At 43.1% G+C, this 23,395-nt stretch overlaps 1 protein-coding gene across 1 annotated transcript; it reads right to left on the reverse strand.

Moving 5' to 3' along the window:
* Positions 1-1,887: 1,887 nt before the first annotated feature.
* On the reverse strand, positions 1,888-17,497 carry LOC133476163 (monocarboxylate transporter 1-like). The gene is made up of 5 exons (XM_061769328.1): positions 17,353-17,497; positions 9,447-9,706; positions 5,281-5,424; positions 4,412-5,206; positions 1,888-3,511 (listed from the first exon to the last, which is right to left on the reverse strand). The coding sequence occupies exons 2-5, from the start codon at positions 9,661-9,663 to the stop codon at positions 3,207-3,209; spliced, it is 1,461 nt and encodes a 486-aa protein (XP_061625312.1). The 5' UTR covers positions 9,664-9,706; positions 17,353-17,497; the 3' UTR covers positions 1,888-3,206.
* Positions 17,498-23,395: the final 5,898 nt, after the last annotated feature.

Here is a 23,395-nt window from a genome sequence, read left to right on the forward strand (position 1 = left end):
ATTTTTCATTAAATATTGAGTTTGCTCCCAATTCTGAATTTTGGCTCAGCGTGAATTTGCGTTCGACGCCCCTGCGAAAGGAACAAGACACTGCACATTATATTCGAAATCAAAATGTGAAGAATAATGTATCATTTTTTAAATGACTTTACATCAAATGAATAAATATGGATATTTAGCTGTTTAAAAAAAAAAAAAAAAAAAAAGAACAGATTCTGCTTGCAAACTCAAATATTTATAATATGTATAAACTGAGACAACATTAGGATTTGGCATTGTTTATCTTGCACCAGTGTTTGTGAGAACTGCTTCCGATCTGTGTTGCATGGAATGGACCAACTTCTTGCCTAACCGTCCCGCCCCCCCCAAAAAAAAGTGCGGTGTCAAACGTACAGCCTGTGGGCCAGAATCGGCCTGTCAGGGGTTCTAATCCAGCCCGTAGGGGATAAAATAATGTTTTAACTGCAACTTTTTAAATAAAAGTAACTGTTGGTGCCAATTTTGCTCTGGCGTGCTGGGGAAACTTTGCCGAATCGTAGGGCTTGAAGGCTTAATGTGACGTGGATGACGCTGGCCGGGTTCGTCATCGCCATCCTCGTCATCGCCGTATGTCAGGTAGAGTCGCGAGGGAGCTGCGACCTGTGCGTAAACTCCCCTCTTCAGTGTCCAGCTGTGGGCCGCCTGGGACCCCCACCCGCCCAACACTGGTGCGTGCGTGCGTGCTGACTCACATGCACACTTTCACTCAGAAACACTCTCCCATTCACACAAAAACTCCCTCTCACACACACACACACACACACACACACACACACAGTGTCTGTTATATTCAGTGTGAGCTTGGGATACTGTGTGTGTGTGTGTGTGTGCGTGTGCGTCCTTGCTTTTGCGTTACAGACCTCCCAAAAGGGATGAAAAGAAAAGAAAAACATTGGACTTCGTAGGCCACATACATTGATGTCAAACTACAATCAACGCAAAATTGATAATAATAAATACTGTTTTCCCCTTTGTTTTAATGCAAAACAAGGACATAAAGAAAAACTTTAGAATCAAGGACAATTTACAACACAATTTGCTTCAGTTCGACATCTAGATGTGTGCCTAATAACTGATCACAGTGATTGTATTTTAAGGCACAGAACTTTTAAGTCGCAGGTATTTGGAACGGAAAATATAGAATTGCGCTTTTCAATTCAATCACCCTGTGAAGACCAAGGAATTATTACCATGTTATTTTCTACGAGCATAATAATTCTCAGAATTATCTATAGTCCCCACCGCTACGTTTTATGCCTTTTTTCACTTTCAAATTCATACTGCGGAACGGATAGTAGTATAGATAGTACTGTTTTAACACTCCTGATCTACAGTCTAATTCTGTATAAAAAAACAAAGTAATTCTGCAATAATAAAATGGTATGTAAAGACAGTTTTTCACCAATTTCCACTTCACTTTCACAAATTAATTTTTAGCCCGTTTCACCATTCTTGCTCATATTTTTCCATAATTCAGTGGCATCTTCTCAGCACTCGCTCTTGTTTTTTTTTTTTGTTCCTCTTTCATGATTAGAAAAATGGACATTTGACAAAATACTCTCACAAAAATACTAGTTCAAAACAAGTGCACCTGAACTTTGACTGCGAGGTAACCAACGTGAAGTGATGGCGGCCGGTGGTAAAGTTTCCTGCCACAATCCAGTGGTGGCCACCATGAAGCTCACGTGCACGTCACATTTTTACCCTCAACTCAAAGACGTTAAGAGTGAATGTCATTTAACAAGGTTTCAATTTAAAATGTTGTTGATTTTTTTTTTTTTTTTTTTACAAAAAGTAGCCTTACACGACCTTTCGTGTGACAAAAGAACAAAATGCACAGTACATTGTTTTTAAAAAAACCTTTAATTCCTTCACTCTGCCATCATAAAAATATCACAGTTACAGTAATTAGTATGAGTCTTGAAAACCAAAACAGCCTGTTTTTTTTTTCTTCCAGAAACAGTTCTTCATTTAAAAAGGTGTAATTTTTCCTAAGTACAGAATGTAAAACTCAGATGCAAACAAACAAACAAACAAACACAAAACAACAACCGATACATTTTGTTCGCATCAAAGAGCCTCTTTTCACCGCGAAAGGCTTTCGTTTTGTGTTACAATCCGGCAGGGCAGTATCGAAAATTGTGCTGATAATGTACGCCATTAAATTGGAATGTCATAATAAATGGGTAGACAACTGTGTTTGTCCACGAGAGAATGATGTTGGACCACAAAATGCACTAATGCAGTGATTCCCAACCATTGAGGTCATCATTAAAATTCACTTGTCCGATTTCACTTAATTGGTCAGAAAATATTGATTTTGTTGACTCCAAAAAATGTAGGACCAAAGTTATTATGATTCACAAGTATAACGTGGTGAATACGACAATAATCTAGAATAAACGATGAATAATATATTCAGGATTTGCTTGAGGGGAAATTCCTTCCCTTGCTGGCTTTTGCATGACTGATGATTTGAATCCACGAGTTTATTGGCACAAGTTTAATAATCCATCCTTAACCGTTTGGAAACCAATAGGCTTGTCCTACCGTTAAAAAAACAAAACAAAAACACTTCTGCTGCTGGTAAAAGAAGCTGTGACGGATTCGACACATTCTGTTGTGAAATGTAAAAACCACACACACTCGCACACACTACACTCTCTCACACACACACACACACACACACACGCACGCACACACGGACTCTTTCGAATCAGGTTGTTTGTATCCACTGAGCTCCAATATTTGTTCACGGCCGCGTGTGTAGCTTCGCATGATTCACAAGTTCAAATACTGACGTCTGCCATAGAAATACCACCCCAATAAGACCACTGTGTGCGAGCGTGTCAGGTCATCTTGTTCGGTTGAAGCTCACACACACTCTCGCGCACACACACACACACACACACACACACACACACACACACTTTCTCTCCCTCTCTCGGAGCATGATGGGAGCTGGAGACCCTGAGAGTAAAACTACTGTTAATATTCTGTGCATGTGCTCCTCAACAACTTTTGTTCCCCGCCGCAGGCACATCAATAAAGAAGAAAAAAAAAAAAAAAAAAAAAAAAAAAAAGAGATGTGAGTGCGGTGCGGGTCTATAAGTAAAAGTGTATGTTTGTGCTAAGTGTGTATCTGTCTTCCAGAGTCTGTTGTGCTCCTATACCGTGTTCTCATCCATCTTTGAATCCTCCTCCATTTTACTGGCATCAGGTGCTGCGTCAGGCGCGGCGTGGGCGTTCTCCTCCTCGGCGGGAGCCTTTGAGGGCGAGGCGGGGGCCAGCATGGCGGCGCGCTCGTCCTTGGCCTCCTGCCGCTCTCGTTTCTCCTCGTCCTTCTTCTCTCGCGCCACCAGTCTGTAGTTGACGCCCATTCCCGCAAAGAGGAAGAGGCTGGCCACGATGAGGATGACGCCGGACGAGATGTACGTGTAGTTGTAATGTTGGTAGTAGTTGTAGAAGCTTCCTGCGGGTGGACGGTAGGAAACAGGAGCGCATGAGCTCGGGACTTTGAGCCTGATTTACTACTTTTACTTCCGGTTGGCAGAACACAAGCTGACCTGAACTGAAAATGATGACGAAAGCTTGTATTTGTTGTATTTGGGGTCACACCACCAGAAATAAGGTTTGTTTTTTGTTGTTGTTTTTTTTTCTTAAAAATTTTTTTTTTTATTAACCTAGCAAAACCTAATACCTTTATTATTATTATTATTATTATTTATTATTAGAAGCTTACTTCACCATAGGCGTGCAGTTGTGTCAGTAAGTTCTCCCTTGCAGGAGACACGCCGCAAGTGTGACATGATCCCAAACTTTGGACATTCTATTTCCTCCTGGCTCGCTCTTATTGCTAACGGTGCATGTGTAGAAATTATCACCGCAACGTCTCACAATAGAGCAAAACAATCTGTGCAATGAAATGCTATATGTAGGATTTAAAAATCTGAGCTATCGTGAGACTCCAAAAGGTGTACCACAACATGGCGGGGGACGACTGTTGATGCAAATCTTCACACCATTTGCTCAGGGGAATGTATATTGTCTTAAGAGTCATTTAGCAAAACAATGGCTAGCCTGCTAGCCATTTCAGTGTCAAAACAGCACGTCGGCCATTAATCAGAGCAAAAGTATGGCAGTAGAGAAGAAGCATTCAAGTCGTTCAGCCTGTTTTGGCAATGGTCGAATGACATGGAAGGCTTTGTTCACTTGTGGTGCAGAGTTTTTGCTATCCAGAAGTACGAGTGCCGTCACGGTGAAAAGGTCTATTCACGCTCTTGTAGTGTATTTGTATTTCACATTCAAAAGCGACTAATTAATGAGCAAGCCTTCAATTCATTTGAAAGACAAATGTAGCGGCAGCTCCTACCTGTTAGCGGGGGGCCGAGCAAGACGGGGCCGCACTCCACGATGGTGACCAGGCCCACGGCGGACGAGAACCTCTGCGCCCCCACCAGGTCCATCAGAGTCTCGAAGAGCACCGAGCTCAGCCAGCCGAAGGCGAAGCCGAAGAAGATGGCGTAAACCACGAATCCCGTGTAGTCGCTGGAGAGCGGCGCCATGACGTGGCACACGCCGTTGTAGAGGACGGCGGCGGCGAAGAAGTACTGCACCCGGGGTCGGACCCACTTGGTGTTGGCCAGCAGGCCCATGGAGGGCCGAGCGAACATGTCGACGAACGCCAGCACGGAGAGCAGGAACGCTGCCTTTTCCTTGCTGATATCTTTGCTCTTGGCGAAATTGGACAGGAAGACGAGTGGCGCGAAGAGGCCGAAGAACATGATGACGTTGCCCATCAGGTAGAGCAGAAAGCCGCGGTGCTTGAACAGCGTCAAGTCGATGAAGGAGTTGACGGTCTGCAGCGCAGTCTTCTTGGGCCGCGCCGCCTCAGCCCCCCCGCCGTCGGGCTCGGGGGGCCGCGGCTTGGGTCCGATGGGGCGCATGAGCGAGGCGGCCACGCAGCAGTTGAGCAGAAGCCCCCCGAGGATGAGGAAGCTGCCCCTCCAGCCGTACTCGTCGTACAGCCACGAGTTGAGCGGGGCCAGCGTGGACAGGAAGACGGGGCTGCCGGCCATGGCGATGCCGTTGGCGATGGGCCGCCGCTTGTAGAAGTACTTGCCGATCATCGTGAGGGCTGGGTTCAGGTTAAACGCCAGTCCTAATCCTGGACGAGAGTTTTAAACATCGCATTAGGACATTGTGGAAGAAAGGAGCCGCTTGTTAAATAACACCGCCGACCTCCGACCACCCCGATGAAGAAGTAGAGCTGCGCCACCGTGTTGCAGAAGGAGGCGGCGACCAGTCCCGACCCTGCCAGGCAGCCCCCCAGCAGGATGATTGGTCGGCTGCCGAATCTGTTCACCATGATGCTGCTGATTGGACCTGAAGACACGGAAACAGGACAGGAGAATAATTGCTGAAAACGGGCAACGGCAGACTCAGAACTGTGTAGATATGGCGTTAAAATATTTTTATAAAAGAATTTATTTTTGGGCAAAAACTGCACGCACGTTAGAGTCAGACATGAGCCGCCCCTCCCCCACTACAGAAAAACCTGAGCTTCCTAGTGACATGGTTCCACAGTCCCATTATGTTCCGACCAATGAGTGCAAGTTGGCTTACCTGCTTCTTTTAGGGCAGTGGTCCCTAAACTTGTTAACCCCCCCCAGTTTCATCTGGACTTCAAATTAGGAAGGGTTCGCCCTATTGTTTAATTAAATGGGGGGGGGGGGGGGGGGGGGGGGGTAGGACAATTTAGAAAACTCCTGCATCAAAAACTATGATGCAAAAAGACCACATTCACTTCTCGCCTACAGGTGGTGCTGTGCTATCAAACAAATGTCAAAAAGAGGCCCAGTCACCGCTTGCATAATGTCACACCGCTGCTTGCGCTTGAGAACCAAAGAATGAGGATAGAGTCCGACGAGACCTTGACCTTAAACATTAAAACCTTAAACTTGACCGATTCTATTTGGAAGGGAAGTCAGTCATACAGCGGGTCCAACGGACGGTCTGCTCGGTTACATTACGAGAGCAGGGCATTGAGGAGGAGGAGGAGGAGGAGGAGGGCGAGTGACAAATCATCCGTCGCGTCTCTGTTGCGTGCCAAGCTGGCTATGAATGGACTCTCACATGGATTCACATCCACCAGCTATGCTGCTTCCGAATACAAAGTACAAGAACAGCCGGGCCGCTCACCGTGCACACGCAGCGCGCATGCACACTATTTGAAAAAGATCCACAATAAGAGGGAACTTGTGTGTGCAAAAGCTGCACATGAAGGCTTCGTCAGCAAATACTGCACATTTGATTGCAAACAAAAGCTTTTTCAAATACAGTACTGCATACTGAAACATAGACAAACACTACCAATGACAAAATGCAGTGCTTCGAAAAAGTATTTCCTCATTCCCGATTTTGTTTTGTATATTTAGCATATTTAAATGTTTCGGATCGTCGAGCTAAAACAACAACAAAATACAAAAGGCAGTTTGTAAATGATTTTATTGATGGTTTCTTAACCTTCATTGCATCTTCCATCTAGTGGAAGAGCATTTAATTGCTTTGCCTGTCAATATACATCACTGGCATAGATGGATCGATGTGGTGTATAAGGCAGAAGGTATAAATTTGGACTCTACTGACCAATCATGATAAGGTTTGTTGATGATGTCATCGTATCTGCATCTGTGTGAAAATGACTTCAAGCACATGTGACCATGGAGCTTGAAGCACTGTTTTTGATTTTTTTTTTTTTTTTCAATCAGCAAAAAAAAAAAAAAAAAAAAAAAAAAAAGAAAAGAAAAGTGTCCGTTCACATCGAAGTCACACATCAATCCCGCTTCCCCAGGGAATGCTAGCATCTAAGCTAACTTTTCTGACCAATTAAATCAAATTGGATCACTTCCGGCAGCACACAAAGTGATGTCTCGTGACACACTAATGTGTTTGGGAATCACTGGATGGGCGACAGCCTCAAATGGACATGCCGACAGCCGACAGTGGCCGAAAGCGCTCTGGGGGATTTGGTCAATGCGGAGGCAGAGATTGGATTTAGTCACTCACGCGTCCTGAAACGAAATTCCCACAGGCACATCCCAAACGACATTTCCCACTCTTTCTTCACAGGACTTTTATGGGTGTTCGGAGGGGAAAAGAACATGTCAGAAAACGTCAACATCCATTTCCAGGTGTTTTGTAGATGCCAAGCTTGTGACATGGCTCAACCCTATTGATTCATTTTATAGTCCATTGTGTGCTTAACACATTTTTTTCTTTTAGTGTGCCAACATTAGAAGCCATTCTATTCCAACCTCTCATGTGGCGCTGCACAAAGGACAACTACATGAAATTACAGAAGTAGTGAAAGAGGTCCACTGGAGAACAAAAAACAAAACCCTCCTGTTTTTGTTGGACAAAAATACCATAAAGGAAAGGGACTGAGCACTGCTGCCAACAGCGAAAAACCGTGAATAACTGACGCCAACCCCAAAATGTTTAGAATTGACTATATTAAAAGCTTTAACTGGAAATATACCACAACACGATGCCAAAACAGTTGAATATTTCAAACTCATCTCGCAACGTTACCCTAAAAAATAAATGGCTTACAGGTGATTTGATTTTTAAAAAATGCCCCCGAAGTGCATTTTTTCTTTGTAACTTCCACTAACAACCCAGGCTAAACTTGGCTCCTCCTGGACATGCAAAGCTCGTCCCTTAGTCAAGATGCAGCACTTCAACTTACTTCCTTGACACCAATTGCTACTTAATGTAATTTCAAACTCATCTTGCAACATTAGCCTGAAAACTAAATTGCTTCCATTTTCAAGAAATGCACTAGAAGTACACGTATAATGACGACGCGACCTGTAAAAATAGAAATTGTCAAGCAATAACTAACCTTTATTGTTTGCTAGCTGCTTAGAATGTCGTAATTGACCAGAATGACACTCACACACACAGTAACAAATGAGCGGTGACGGTCTTTGTTGCTATTTGGCAAAATACAAAGAGGCCAGTGAGGAGTGTTCTCAGAGGTATTATATAAACAACAAGAACAACTCCACCTCCCTCCCTCCACCCATCACGTGATCATTTTCTCACCGGCCTCACTTGTGAAACAGAGTCACGTACTTTGACACTTCTTGTCTTTTGCATCACATTGTTTTGTCAAAATCGAAGTCATTCCTCGAGGGAGGCACTAAGTGGAAACAGAACTGACGAGAAGGTGCATCTCAAACCCGAGCCAAGAAAAAGGCTAATAAGAGGAGACGTATGCACATTCTGTATTTACTCTGGCTCAGCTTCGTTTACGATCCCACACACTAAAGCAAGGCATTTCCCGCAGTCCACGAGAAGTGAAATACAAGTCAACTGTCGGCACTCCCACTCGATGGCTTGAGGCTCTGGCCACTAACAAAAAGCCTTTGTCTGCTAACAAGATCGTGAAATTCGCTAGGCTACAATCTTTGGAATATGACTCCAAAGTTCAAGTAGTAAATGCCACATTTGTGCTCCTCCAATGGCACGCAGTAGAAGGAGGCATCATTCGCCGGCGACTGAATCAGACGTGGCCCAGGAGAACACAACGAATTGTGAAATCAGGAAGAGGATGGAAAGAAAAAAGAAAAACAAGTGCTTCAACATCTGGCTCCTGTTATACCTTTTACTACTGCTATTCTTTTCTTAGAGCTCCCTAAAGCTTCGACGTCCTACTTTTGAACAAAACCACATGCAAATCTTTGGAGATGTCCGGTTTATGAAGAGAACAAGACGTGAGCATATAGCTTGTGCACGTTACTGTATGATATATATATATATGATGGGAAAGAATGATATTGACTGTGACTTGGGGTAGAAACGTGATCTAACGGTAATTCAGAACATAAACACTCATGTAAAGAAGGCTGTTTTTTTTTTTTTTACAAGAAAGAAAGACAAGCTTCATACATTTCTGCCTATCGTTCATGAATGACATTTAGAGGCGACGGCTGTCGTGACGTAACTCCAAACTGCATTTGGGAAAAAGGGTGCTGAAATCTCTTTCAGTACCGTGAACCCCCGATTATTTCCAAAAATGCCAAAAGATGGCACCAAAGTCCTGGCTAATCAGAAAGTGGTAATTGATGCCAAGGAAGTACATTGAAGTGATGTTGACTGTTGTTGGATCTGCCGGGGGAGGAGCTAAGTTTAGCCTGGGTCTTCAGCGGAGGTTACGGAGAGTCTTTGCTCCATGTGTACATTTTTGCTCTGCTGAGTGGCTATTAAAAAAACTCAAGCTAACAAACAATGGATGTCGTTATTGCTTAACAATTGCTTCTTTTTATAAGAGTTGCGACACACCCAGGGGCGTCAATTATTCGTGTGCGTCGCCCCCTACCCCCCGCACTCCTGCCACTTACCTCCTGCATACATGACAGCCAACATGATGGACGAGATCCAGGACACTTGGCTGGGGGTGGCGTTGAAGATCACCTCGATGTCTTTGAAGAATACCGTTATCGATTTGGGGAAGGCGTAGGAGAAGCCGATGGAGATGAACGCCCCCACGACCACGGCCCAGCCCCAGCCCCCCTCGGGGGGGGTGTAACCTGCAGGCCCCCCCACTGGCGGAGGCATGTCGATGGAGGAGGAAGAATGGAATATGGACTGGAGGCAGGACCTGTGGAGAGCCAATGTAGAGTTTTAATCAACATGGTTGATGCAGGAATGTCAAAAGATATCAACAAATGCTTTCCAGTGCCAAGTATTTTCTGATTAGATGGAAAACATATGCAAGAGGGAGGACAGGAGGGGGTTCACCACGGAGAAAACCATCTGAAATCTTGAACACTGTTAAATGTAGACATCAGTTACCCATGCGGCCCGTCAACCACATTCTTATCAACACAGAGCTGCTCCACTGACTTTCACATCTGGGAAGCTTTTCTTCTACTTTAATTAGGACAAGGCCTTGAGACACATCATATCCTTCTCAAGGGTATTCTAAATGGGTCAAGTCATCTCGTCAATATTCCGCCTTTTAGGAAGGTAAAATGTCTGGACCAGTGGAGAAGATTCCCACTCGCCCCCCCAAATCAGCTGCCCGGCCGTTTGTAGGCACGCAAGGCTAGGATACGCCAAACCAGACGATGGTTGTTTGGCCAGCTTCACACCTGAGGCAGAAGAAGACTCCTCCCGTGCGAATGAGGATTTTGTGATGTTAATTTGAGAAATCTTTTACATTTAAATGTAACTTTCAAACCACCGCCTGTAGCTTGAAATGCTGCAGGAAATGTTGGCTTTGACAAAACGTTCCCATTTGTTTAGTCCCAACAATTTGTGGACTAAACAAGTACTTCAGACGGAAGGTGGACAGCGTTGACACACCTCTTGACTACGTTTGGAAAACGCTCATGTTCAGCCTCTGGTTTCAATTGATTAACAACCATGCTGCTGCTCTCTTTGGGGTGTTTAGTGTCGATTGAGTTGTCAACAACCAGACTTAAACAATCGTTACACTGCCAGACATTTGTCATAACAGGTTAACTGTCCTCTGGGGTCAGTGCAAATTTTGCAAGTTCAAGTTCGAGTGACTCACTGTGACCACCGTGCCCAAAGTCACAACAACAGCAATTACTTTCCCTTCTACAAATGAATTCCCATGCCTATACCACACTTGGCTGTCATTACAATGGCAATTCAAATTGCCAGCACAAAGCACTACTCTTCCCTTCCCTAACAAAGATAACATCCGGCTATTTTGCACCATTCCATGATATAGGCCTACGGTCAATGCTGATATGGTTGGCGCATATCTTCCAGGCACTCGGAAAATCTTGACTTGCACACAGGGTCATATCTTCTCCACAAACAAGGAAAGCTCTGACCAGAATCAACTTGTGGAACACGGAGAGCCCAGCAGCTCTTTGAAGTGTGCCTGAGTGTCACTTCTTCATTCTTTTACAGGCTAAACAACTGCAAATAAATACATAAATACATTTTAGCAGCCAATACTTAGTCTGTGACACAACACAAACTAAAATGGGCCTTTCACAGTAACAATTATACTTTGAGATTTGGCCAACACAAACTTTCCAGGACTCACGAGCAAAGACATTTAACACTCACTCAACATCGAAGCAGCCTGTTTGATAAAACACTAAGAGAAGAGGGAACTAATATAGTCAGATGGGGATGTTTTTCTGCCTTGACACATATTCAAAATGGGATCAAAACAAAATACAAAACAAGACATAGTGTACATGAAAACAGCATGTACTTTCTGGAAGAAGCCATTATGACTTTTAGTTGACTTTCACGGACCACACAAGCTGCCTCACTCATGTCATTAAGATGGGAATAGCACATGTTAAAAACACACACTTGCACACAATTTCCCTGATTTCCCCCTCCCCACAGGTCCTCACCAACCTAACACAGTCATGCATACTCTCACACCCTTGTGTCAATATTGCACTGTTGTCACTGAAGCTCTGCTTGGATATTAGCGTTGACCTGTTCCACGGCAGTACCCAAGTGAAGCTCGCGCATCCCGACAAGCCATAAAAACTTTGCCAACAAGTGTCAAAGAGGAAACGTCCACCTCCGATCAAAGCCAAGCGGGAATACGCAGCGCATCAGGCCTGGAGAGCAAGCACAGGCCGCACTTCCTCTCCTTCAGAGGAATGTGATGACTACAGGAGGAAGGCTGTGGCCCTACCTCCTCCAGTCCTACTGGCAGTCTGTCAGCCCCGACTGCACATGTGGATGCCACTGACAAAACAGAAAACACCAAACACAACACATACTGTTATGCTGGCCTTTCAGTTTGCTGACCCAGGCAATCACAACCAGTAAAGCAACTCTAGAATACACAATTAGACGATATGTGCCATCAATAAAAGGTACATCTTGGATTGGTACAGTATACAATACAGGTGTTAGGGTTGCAAAATCCATGTCCCCATTCTCACCAAGTCATCGGGTAAGTTGATCACCTCTCTTATATTTTTAATTGATTGTACATTCCAAGAAATATAACATCAAACCAAATGTTGTATGACTGCGGCGCATGCTCAGTGAGGCGGCCGCAGGCGCGCGATACGCAGGGCCCATCCTCGTCCCTCCAGCTGCTCGTCACGTGCCTTGCCGACTGAGAAACACTGAGTCATTCTGGTTCTTTTTCGTTGAGTGAGCTGGGGACGTTTCATTTTGTTATTGCTCATTTTTGTTGAGTCGGGGGGGCGTGGGGGGGAATAATAGGTAACGCTACATTCTTGTTTTGGGTCTTCAATGAAATAATTGATTTTTTAATAAAATGTTTAACACGATAATGCTCTACTTACAACTAAATCTTTGGAAGTATCTTGCTTTTTGTGTTTTTTTCTGTGGATGGCTTATGACAATATATATATATATGACTTATATATAAGTGGACCATCGCAAAAAAAACAAAACAAAAAAAAAACAACAATAACAGAGTCAGCAACTCTTCGGCATAGAACAAGCAAATACGTACAGCACATCAATCTACAAACGACAACGGAAACACTACGACCCTGTATTGGGTTGTGATGCTCCGCATACAATACACTGTACTGTATTATTGTTTACTGAACCACAAACACATGGTGCGATTGTCAAGAAATAGATAGTTAATCGCAGCAAAATCTTGGGCCAACCATTGGCCACTCATGAAAACTACGTAGCCGAACCCCGTACACAATTCAGTCTGGTTCGGCGGCGTCGCTCGGTGTGCGGCAAGCTTTAGTAGATCAATCTCAACTCCTCCACTAAACAGCAGACAAAATCTGTTAGATGAACACACATTTTAGCACCCACTGTTTGGGATCTTAGTAAATCAGGCCCATGAATACTGCAACTGATGTGCTGAAAATGTACAGCTCGGAGGGATGCCATTTGTTAGACTTTGTTGAATGCCGCAGGAATGTGAAACTCAGGAAGCATGTTTACAAACGTGAACATCATGAGATCTGAGCGCAAGGAGTCATTCATTTGGCCTTGAGCAACGCAAGCGGCTGGGCAGGGATAACGGAAAATAATGTGACATGCTTTGTGCTGGCTTTGACCGAAGCGTGTCAGCCTATGTCATTCTTGCTGGCATGAACATCTTGGTGGAAATGTACATTCGGTAAAATGGCTCAGCCCAAGAAGCAAACCAGCTTCACTTCGAACTTGGAGGACATTTTTTATCACAACTAGACACTCACATGAGTCTCAAAAATCCATGCCCAAGAAGACAAGGGAAGTCTTTCATTTTGACCTGAAGATGTCATTTAATGGTTATTTTGGGTTCATTTGAAAATGAGCATTTGTTTTTTAAGAGATGTCCAATTTGTACCTAATTTCAACCACAAATACACAACAGACAGTTGCCACTGAATTGCAAAATGTGTTTTTTGTCTTGCATGTGGGCACACTTCCTAACTTTCATACGAGGGCGTGCGAGCACCCTTCATTGCTGTTTGCATCTTGAAATTTCCTTCTGAATCACCGCCCGACAAAATAACAACCAAACAGGAGTGCCTCTTTCACTCATTCAATCAGCCTTAGTTGGATTAAAATCTCAAAGAGAACTCTGATACCACTGAAGTCCAATTAACTAAGTGGCCATGTAATGTTACCCAGTTTATTTTAACCGACCTCTTAAACCTTGTATTGATGGCGCTCCATTAATCCCAAAAGCACACAAGTAATCCGGCGTGCACTCCAAACGTCGGATGGAGTCCCACACAGGTGCTTGTACGCACTAGCGGGTCTCGCTCACTCGCTCATGCACGACACGCAACACTATGTTGAAAAACAAGGCGGCATGCACGCCAGCAAGCTTTTATGTAACACTTTTATTGATGCGCGCGCGTGTGGGTGTGTGCGCGTCAACACACACACACGCGGCTGGAAGCTGGCCAGTCATTCTCAGGTCAACGGCGTAACTTTCGCACAGGCCCTCCAAAGTGAGCTGATCATATCGTGCCACGATGACGCCACTTGATCCAACTTTAAATGACATCCATAAAAGCTTTTTTGACGAACACGTAGGGCTGCGCATTCTTAAAAGCTCACGATTTGATTCGATTTTTAGTCTTTACAAATTTAATTTCGATACTTTAGGTTGTGATTCGATGAAATACACGTGGGATGTTACTTCACATTTTTGAGGAATAAAAACGTGAAAATAAAAATGTGGACAATAATAAATTAACTTATTTGTGCATATGGAGTACAAATGTAAAAAAAAAAAAAAAAAAACACAACAGTTCTGTATAAACACGGAAAAAGTGATGTGCATGCAAACTTAAACAGTATTTCATTCTTCTTGGAAATGGTGATGAAAACAGTTTACTTTTTCAATATATCAATAAGAAAAAAAGTCTGCACTTCTCATCATCAAAGTCTGTTATGACCATGGAGTAGTTGATCTGATTTCGCCGAAGCAACAAATGACATGATACTGTATTCAAGTGCCGTTCATAGATTGCAGTTTTCAAAACATATAAATGTTAAATAATGATTTGAAAAAGTTTGGTGAATTCAGTTACGCAGCTCTCGAGTTAGGTGAGTAACACAATCAAACACAAAACCTCTGTGTTCAAAGTGTTTCGAAAAGCAATGTCATTGTGATTCAGTTGATTCGATCATACATTGATGGCCAGAAGCAGAATCGATTTCTTTTTTTTTTCCAGTGAAAGGTACATTCACAACTACAATTTTACCATTTTTCTAATTTTTTTCCCGAACCCAATGTGAAACAGATAGCGAAAATAAAATATATGAACTTCAGGTCATCAACAACCCGTTTTATGAACAATTTGGCTTATGCCCAAAATGTTCGTAGTACAATTACCTCCATTTACGTCCCATTTTCGATTTGCGAACGGTCTTGGTATAGACGAACAGAAGGATCTATGTTGTGGTGCTTCTTGCACTGTGTAACCATCACTGGCTCCGTGGATAATGCATTGCTGTAAGCTGAAACCTAGTTGTCGGCAAACGCGGCTAAAAGCGGAAAAGCTCCTGTGCGTGTCGGCGAAAATTCCACCCGCGCATCTGCATCCAATCAAAAATCTAATGATTGTGATTGATGTAAAAGAAGTCTGAATATCTTTTTATTTTTGTCAAAAAATACTATTGACTGTACGTATGTTATTTATTGATCTGTAGCATCTCTTTAATTACGACAACAAACAGTTGATGTTGGCGTAATAACGTCAAAATAGCAGTCCATGCGGGTGTTCGCTAGGTGGAAGTTCCGCCTCTGCACATTCACCCAATCATATATGTGACCAGCAGCAGCCGCGTTGATTATTAAAACTGTACTTTACACTGTAAAGAGACTGGGGGGGGGGGGGGGGGGGGTGGAATGTGTCTGTGAACACAAATTGAAGTGTAATGAAATTAACAGGAGATTGTTATCTTTAAAAGTGGGAGTTTGAACGTGATTGGGAATTCTGAACACAGCCATGGCCAGTTATAAGAAGGTGTGCACACTTATGCAACAATATCTCAGTTGTTTAACATCCTCGCTCAGATTTCTTTCGTTCCCCTCAAATAACTTGTACAGGTTAAAGGTCACATTATTGTCAGAAAAACATTTTGAAAGGATTTATTGTGATCTCATTTTACATATCACAAAAAAATGGTATTCGACCAGGGGTGTGCAGACTTTTTATATCCACTGCCATTGAAATGGAGTTTATCTTAACAAATAAACAAAAAACAGTTAATGCAGGATTGCTTAGAAAATTGGAAGTTCATGAGCTCATTGTGTTGGGTTGCGCAATAACTGCGAGCGTCAGAGAGAAGCTTGTTGTGACACAACGTAGCCGCACGGCGGAAACCGACAAAAGGTCAACAAGCTATCTGGCAACTTCACCGCAAATACACATTTGCGTTTTACACGCAAACCTCTCGGGTTGGCGTTCCCAAACTGGGAATTCGGGGGGCCAAGTCCATTTTTATTGGGTGGATGATTGTCAGAGTAAAATGCAAAGGGCTTGGCCACCCATGCTGGTTCTGTTCCTTCTCATTCCTTTAGTGTCTGTTCAGCGTGATGTACTTTTACATTCTCAACTGGTGGGTGGGGTCCCAAAAATGAGTGGTGGCAAGCTAGTAAAAAAAAAAAAAAAAAACCCGTGTGTATTACGAAACATAGGGGTCGATATCCTCGCTATCCAGCTTAAGGTCTAAATACTAGTATGCTCTTTCTGCTCGTGGCAACAGGTGATGTCATTAAATTCTTCTACTTAACATTTAGTGCTGTACTAGTAGCACACAGATGTCAATAAGTGCACAATTTTGCCTCACTAGTGACATGTAGTTGTCCTACTAGTATGCCAAAGTTGTCCTTCTAGTGTGCAGAAATGTCAAGGGCAAAACATTATGAGTAGTACACAGTCATTGAATTAGGTCCGCTGAATTGTCTCACTCATGAGGACAAATTGCACTGGTACATGGACCTTAAACTGGAAGTGAAGCCATTTATTTGAGCCTAGTTTTAGGACAACTACACGTTTCTAGTGATGCTAAACAGTCCGCTAGGTGACAACTGCGTGCTACTAGTACTGACAATATCAAATTCTACTCAACATCTAGTGCTTCACAAGTCGTGCTAGTAGCACACAGCTGTCAAGTAGTCCACAGTTTTGCCACCCTAGTAATATGTCCTAATAGTGAGGACAAAGGGCGTACTAGTACATGGACTTTGAGATGGATATCAGTGATATGGAATAAATGCTCAATGTCCAAACTAGTAACATGAAATTCTACTAGTTAACATCTAACCCTTCATTAAGAGTACTACTACTACACAGTCGTTCTACGTGTGCACTGAATTGTCTTGCTAATAAGGACAAAGAGTGTACTAGCACATGGATAGCAAACGACTTTCCATGTTTGGAGGGCAATTTAAGGACGCCAATGACAAGTAAGACAAGAAGAAGACTGATGCAAACACGCAAGCAATCTCAGCTCCAATCGACGGCCCCGTCTCGGGGAGAGCGTGCCTGGCTCGGTGCCGACCCGGGGTGGGGGGGTGGTGGTGCTGCGTGTGGTGGGAGGGCTGCAATAACGGGGGCTCCCGCAGCATCACCTTCCATCCATCACGCCAGCACGAAAGGGAAGAACGCGAGGCTGCTGCCCCCATTACGACATTAAAACCGAATTTCCCGAACTCCGCGTTAGCGTCACTCAACGTGTTGATTAAAAGCCACGCGCCCGTCGTCTCTTTTTCTTTTTTTTTTTAATTTCTTTTTTTTTTGTCTCGCTCGCTCGCTCGCACGAACGAATAAATGACGACCAAACACCCACCTCGCAGTGCAGGCTCCCGGGATACAAGGGCTCTCGGGTCGGGTGGGGTTGAAGGAGCTCGCCGGTACAGAAGCAGACAATCCAGAAGGCGCGCGAGACTGAGTGGATGACGACGACACCAGCACTGCGCATGCGCACAAGCCATTGGCTCTCCAGCACTGGCGAAATCTTTTTTTTTTTTTTAAGTAGTAGTAGAAAAGCACAGACTCCGTAATGTGCATAACTGCAAAAGTAAAAATGAAATTTTACTGTCAATTAGATCCAATACAAGTTTTAATAACTTAGAAACAAAACTCGTGACGTCATATGTGGCTGTACTTTTTGAAACCAAGAACCATGAGCCATGGACAAGCTGGACGTCTGGGTGAGCAAATGGAGCGCACCTTCACGAGAAAGTGCTATGGTGATGATGTGTCCTCTACTGCAGGGGTTCTTGACCTTTTTCATTTCAGGGCCCAAGATTTCTGTAATGAACTTGACTTTGGAGTCAGCCAGTCCGCCCTCAAATGTCTCCAATTAGTCCAAAATGCTGTTGCTCGCCTTTATGTTGCTCTGTATTTTCTTTCTTCCTCGTCTATTTATATTTGTATGGTTATCATCTATGTTTCATGTCACACCATCAGACCAAGAAAAACCCCTAATTATGAATGTAGCATTCACCGACAATGGCAATAAAATGGATTCTGATTCTTAACTGGAACACATAAGAGGGAGCACATAAATCCTATTCTGGCTTGTGCGTGTGCACTTATGAGTTAATTTGAAGATTCTGCTATTTGTAAATCGATGAAACATTATTATTGCTTTATAGTTTCTCAATTATGTCATGTTAAATTGTTTACGTTCAAATGGTGTTTATTTATAGCACTTTATTACACCTGCGGGTGTTCTTAAAATGCTCTGTAAATAAAATTGAGTTGAGTACAAAGTGACCCATTCAAATATTTAGTGTTTTGTCCAGGAGCGATCTTAATATAATTAGAATTTCTTTATATAACTGATTTGTATATATGTGTATACAATATAATTTGTACTTTGTGCACACATTCTACCTAGTTTATGTCCAAAATTGAGAATTTCATATGTGTCATACACACACAGGGCTCCCTACTTTAGTGCCTGCTCACACAGCTAGGGTCTTCCGCTTCACTTTCTGATCAAACCAAACCCGTATTTCTCGTTCTGTGTCTGCCTGATTTCATAAGCCATCGTGCCAATATTAAATGCTTTACAGGCTAAACACATTTGGACTTGTTCACACAGATGTCAGGCAGGGTTGTTAACGAACATGACGATGGGAGAGAGGAGGGGTACACCCTGTATTGGTCGCCAACCAATCACGGGGCACATTCACACCTACGGACAGTTGAGTCTTCAATGTAGCTAACATTTGGAATCACGTGGGAGGAAAGTTCATCGAAGGCGCAAAATTACAGGCAGGGGCCCCCAAATGCTCAGGCCCCTGCGACAGTTGCCCCCCCCCCCTCCCCTGTTTGACACCCCTGATCCCTTAGTTTCCGCCAGAAGTGGCAAAAGTACTCAAGACTCTGTAGAAATACAGATTAAAGATTCTCAAATGCGCTTGAGTACAACAATAACAACAAGCGGAAATGATTTTTACATTTTTTTTTTTTTACTGTCAATTAAATACAATCAAAATGTGAAAAAAAAACAAAAAACACTTTACTTGTATGTGTTTTTTTTCAGATTAGACGAAGACATTTTGGAATGCCAGAATCTGCTGTTTTTTTAGGCTGACGCAAGATAAAACATATTCGTCACAAATCATTTAATCTTGCAGTCAAACTTTCTCTCAAAAAAGGCCATGATGGGGAATATCTTGCTTCTTCATATCTGTTGCCTGGTTGCTGTTCCTCCATGCCATTGCTGTCCCTGAAATTTTTTTCTGAATCAATGAAGATATCAACCACAGTTGACTTTTCCTGCCTTTGCGTCAACCTCAGCGCACACCACAGGCATCTGCGTATTTATTCGGTCCCGTGACCTCCGACAGGCATGGCGACGAGCCCGTTGGTCTTGCACATTGCGGGAGTGCGTTCACAGGCCTCCCTGATACAATAAACAGGAGAGCGGGAGATTCTCGTGTTGTTTGGCTGCTTCATCCCTTCGCCTCCTCCAGATTAAAATTTTTAAAAAAAAGCAAAGGATTGAGTGTGAAAAGAAAATGAAGAAGGAAGCTGCAGGATTTAATGAGAAGCAGATTATTTTTCAGCGGGCGATCTGAGACGGCCTCAGAGCCATGGAAGGCTATCCGTCATTTCGATTGTGTATGTTTATGATGGCCGGCCTGGAACATTTTGATTCCACGCACACTCACTTGACTGAGTTAAAGTAACACAAAGTGCAATATGAGATGGTAGTTTCAACTACCCTCTTGATGACTCCTTTTTTTTTGCATTCTTTCAAGTGTGCAGATCTTGTAAGTGAATCGGCAGCATGATTCCCTAGTGGTTGGCACGTCGGCCTCACAATTGAGTGGTTCTGGGTTCCAATCTCAGGTATGGCCTAACTATCATGTCTGACATACTGTACCTAACGTGCAAACTCCAAACAGGTAGGCCGCAGCCGAGATTCGAACCCGGAACCTTTTGACTGTGAGGCACACGTGCTGACAGCCCTCAGTGCGACACGGTATGCTTGTACCACGTCACAAACTACAAACACCAATAATAAGCACATTGTTGCCTTACGACCTTTGCGTGCTCGGTGTCAGAATTTACAATGTTGAAACACTCTAGCCGGTGTGTGTGTGTGTGTGTGTGTGTGTGTGTGTAGCCACCGTCTATCTTACTGGAATCTCCCTTCCTTGTGACCCCCACCCACCAAAAAAAAAAAAAAAAAAAAACAGTAGAAATTTGGAATTGCCAAAGCAGGAAAAGCATCCAGAATGACATATGATGAGTGAATGTTATTGGATAATTAATAAGAATTCATGTCAAGAATGCTGTAGTGACGTGTTGTTGTTGTTTTTTAGGTCATAGGTGCAAATTGTGGCGGCATGGTTAGAGCGTCAGCCTCACAGTTCTGAGGACCCGGGTTCAATCCCCGGCCCCGCCTGTGTGGAGTTTGCATGTTCTCCCCGTGCCTGCGTGGGTTTTCTCCGGGCACTCCGGTTTCCTCCCACATCCCAAAAACATGAATTAATTGGAGACTCTAAATTGCCCGTAGGTGTGACTGTGAGTGCGAATGGTTGTTTGTTTCTATGTGCCCTGCGATTGGCTGGCAACCAGTTCAGGGTGTACCCCGCCTCCTGCCCGATGACAGCTGGGATAGGCTCCAGCACGCCCGCGACCCTAGTGAGGAGAGGCGGCTCAGAAAATGGATTAATGGAGGTGCAAATTGTTTCAAGGGTCAGTATTGATCATTTTATCTGGCCCAGCATGTTGTTGAACTGCTGAGTTGCTCACTTTTGTCCTTGAAAGCTTCATGGACCCTCTCACCTTTGTCCCACTTGGTTCTTTACTTTTCTCGCTTGAAAAAAAAAGTTCTACCTGGACTCTTTAAGAATCCAGAAATGGGGACTACTTGAAAACAGTTGTCTAAAATAACGAAAAGAGTACAGTACAGTACAGTACTTGGTCCATACTCCGGTGAAACCTTCCACAATCACGCTATGGATTTTTTTGGGGGCGGGGGCCTGATGTATTACAAGCAGATTTTTCCGCTCTCGAAGTAATTTTTTGACTGCATAGACATGTTGATCACCTGCCAACTATTCCAACATCTGGGTCTGATCTGTGGGCCAAAGTACACCAAGTATGAGGAATTCTCATCCCCAAAGTCCACCGATTTTGACATCTTCAAAATTCATGAGAATACCAGACTTGGTAGCAGTTTCATGTGTTGAACAGACAGAGCAAACAGACTTCAAGCAATGTTTTTTTTGTTTTGTTTTAACCAATCAGATTTCAGGTTCAGCGCTCTTGGCGTTCATGCAGGCTTTGAGTAACGTCGTTTTTTTTTTTTCTTCCCATCCTTTGATTGGTTGAGCTAAATAGTCTTGCAATGTGCACAATGGGTGACAGGGGAGGATGAGTGTTGGACATTATTACAATTCATTTTCAAGGTGGAGTATTTCGGAAAAACTGGACATTTGGAGGATAGGTTCCAGACCACCCCCGCAATAGGTGAAATCCGTGAAGTTGCAACCACATTTTTTTTGGGGGGGGGGGGGGGGGGGGGGGCATTATTTATACGTATTTTAAAGCTGTATGAACCTCCCCCAGACTCTTATTAATCATTCCCACATTCCTATTAACCATTACCATACTCTTAAAAACACTTTATATACACTTAAATGCCATTTAAACATACAGTAATGCACAGTAGTAATGTATCCTATTTCTTCTTATTATCTGTTTATATATATATATATATATATATATATATATATATATATATATATATATATACACATTAAGCTAGGAATTGTTTATTCTCTTGCTTGGTAATGGCATACATTGTTGTTTTTTTTAGTACATTATTATGACTTTGTATGATATTTTTTTGTTCAGTGGAAATGAACTTGACTTTTAAAAAGCTTTTTGTAGTTACTGGATCACAGTAAGGATCGATGAGCAGGCAAGCAAAATACAGTGTGTGTTCATGTAATACAAGGGGTGGGGAGGGATTTTTTTTTTTTTTTACTTTCATGACCTGGGCCACAGCAGTTGGACGTTCCAGCTCCACCTCGGCCCCCATTGGAGGAAACTCATGCAACGGAATGCGCTGGAGATTTTTATTTGGACTTCAGGGCCTCGTCTGTTTTGGGACTTTTCGAACAAATGGAAAGACAGACGAGCTGTTTGGATCCAAAGCTGCGTGAGATAGCTGCAACACTCACTATCAAAGCGATATCCATCCATCACTCATCTGGCTCCGAGCTCGTCATTTGCTTCCATTTTTATTTGAATTTTCCTGCAGACGTTATAGAATCGCCGCAGCTTCACATCCGTTGCTTTATCAGTTGAGAACCACTTAACATTGTCGATCGGATGGCTTTTGGTCATGACGCAGTTAGCATGTGATGAAGACGGCGAATCATTTCTTTTCCCCTCCACTCTCAAAATCAAGCGAATGGAAAGCATGTGACAGCAGCATTTGGAAAAAGAGGAATGCTGTGGTCATTGCGTTGCCTTATTTGGTGCAGTGCTTGCAAAACTGCATAAATCCTTTTTTTTTTCCAGTTTTTCTTCCAACTAGAAAAGTAAGAGACTATTTAAAGCAGATAAACGACTATTTAAAGCGAATAAAAGCAAACAAAATCATAGCTAACGCACAGCCATGTAGGTCAAATCACTTGAAGCTTCTTTGGTACTGATGAGCTCCAACACGGCAGCTCGATCAAAATTCTGCCTTTAGGAAGGTTATAATGTTCACTATTGATGGAGCCTATCAGAGAGGCCTTCATTTAATGTTACAGTTCGCTGTGTGCCTTATATTAGAAACAGCTCTCACATTACAGTGGTACACCACTCCAAACTACTGTACTAACACAAATATAAATATATTGGTAAATGAAAAGCTCGCTGACGGTGAACATCCAAAAATCCACATTATCATTTTTGCATGCACAATTTTGTTACGGTCTGATATTGAGAGTACCAAAGGTTAAATATCTGCTGCCACCTAGGGGCACTGTTGGCCATTGCAATTATATATATATATATATATATATATGTATATATATATATAAAACATTTTTTTTTAGGTTTGCCAAGACTTTTTAGGATGATAACAATCCCATCCTTTCATGCTTATTCTCATTAGGGTCGCAGATGAGCTGCAGCCTATCCCAGCTGACATCGGGCCAGAGGTGGGGCACACCCTGAACTGGTCGCCAGCCATATAAATAAAGACAAACAAGCATTAACAGTAAGAAGCGAGCCAATTTTGACAAAGTAAAGAGTAGAAAGTAGAGAAAACTGGTGTCCAATGTAGGGAGTAAAAGAAAAATAAAGTCCAGATACCTGAAAAACAAACCTAAGTGCACTGGGAGGATAAAGTTGTGAGCCCTTTGGAA

The sequence above is a fragment of the Phyllopteryx taeniolatus genome, chromosome 1 (genome assembly GCF_024500385.1).
Source record: "Phyllopteryx taeniolatus isolate TA_2022b chromosome 1, UOR_Ptae_1.2, whole genome shotgun sequence".
Classification (NCBI taxonomy): Eukaryota; Metazoa; Chordata; class Actinopteri; order Syngnathiformes; family Syngnathidae; genus Phyllopteryx; species Phyllopteryx taeniolatus.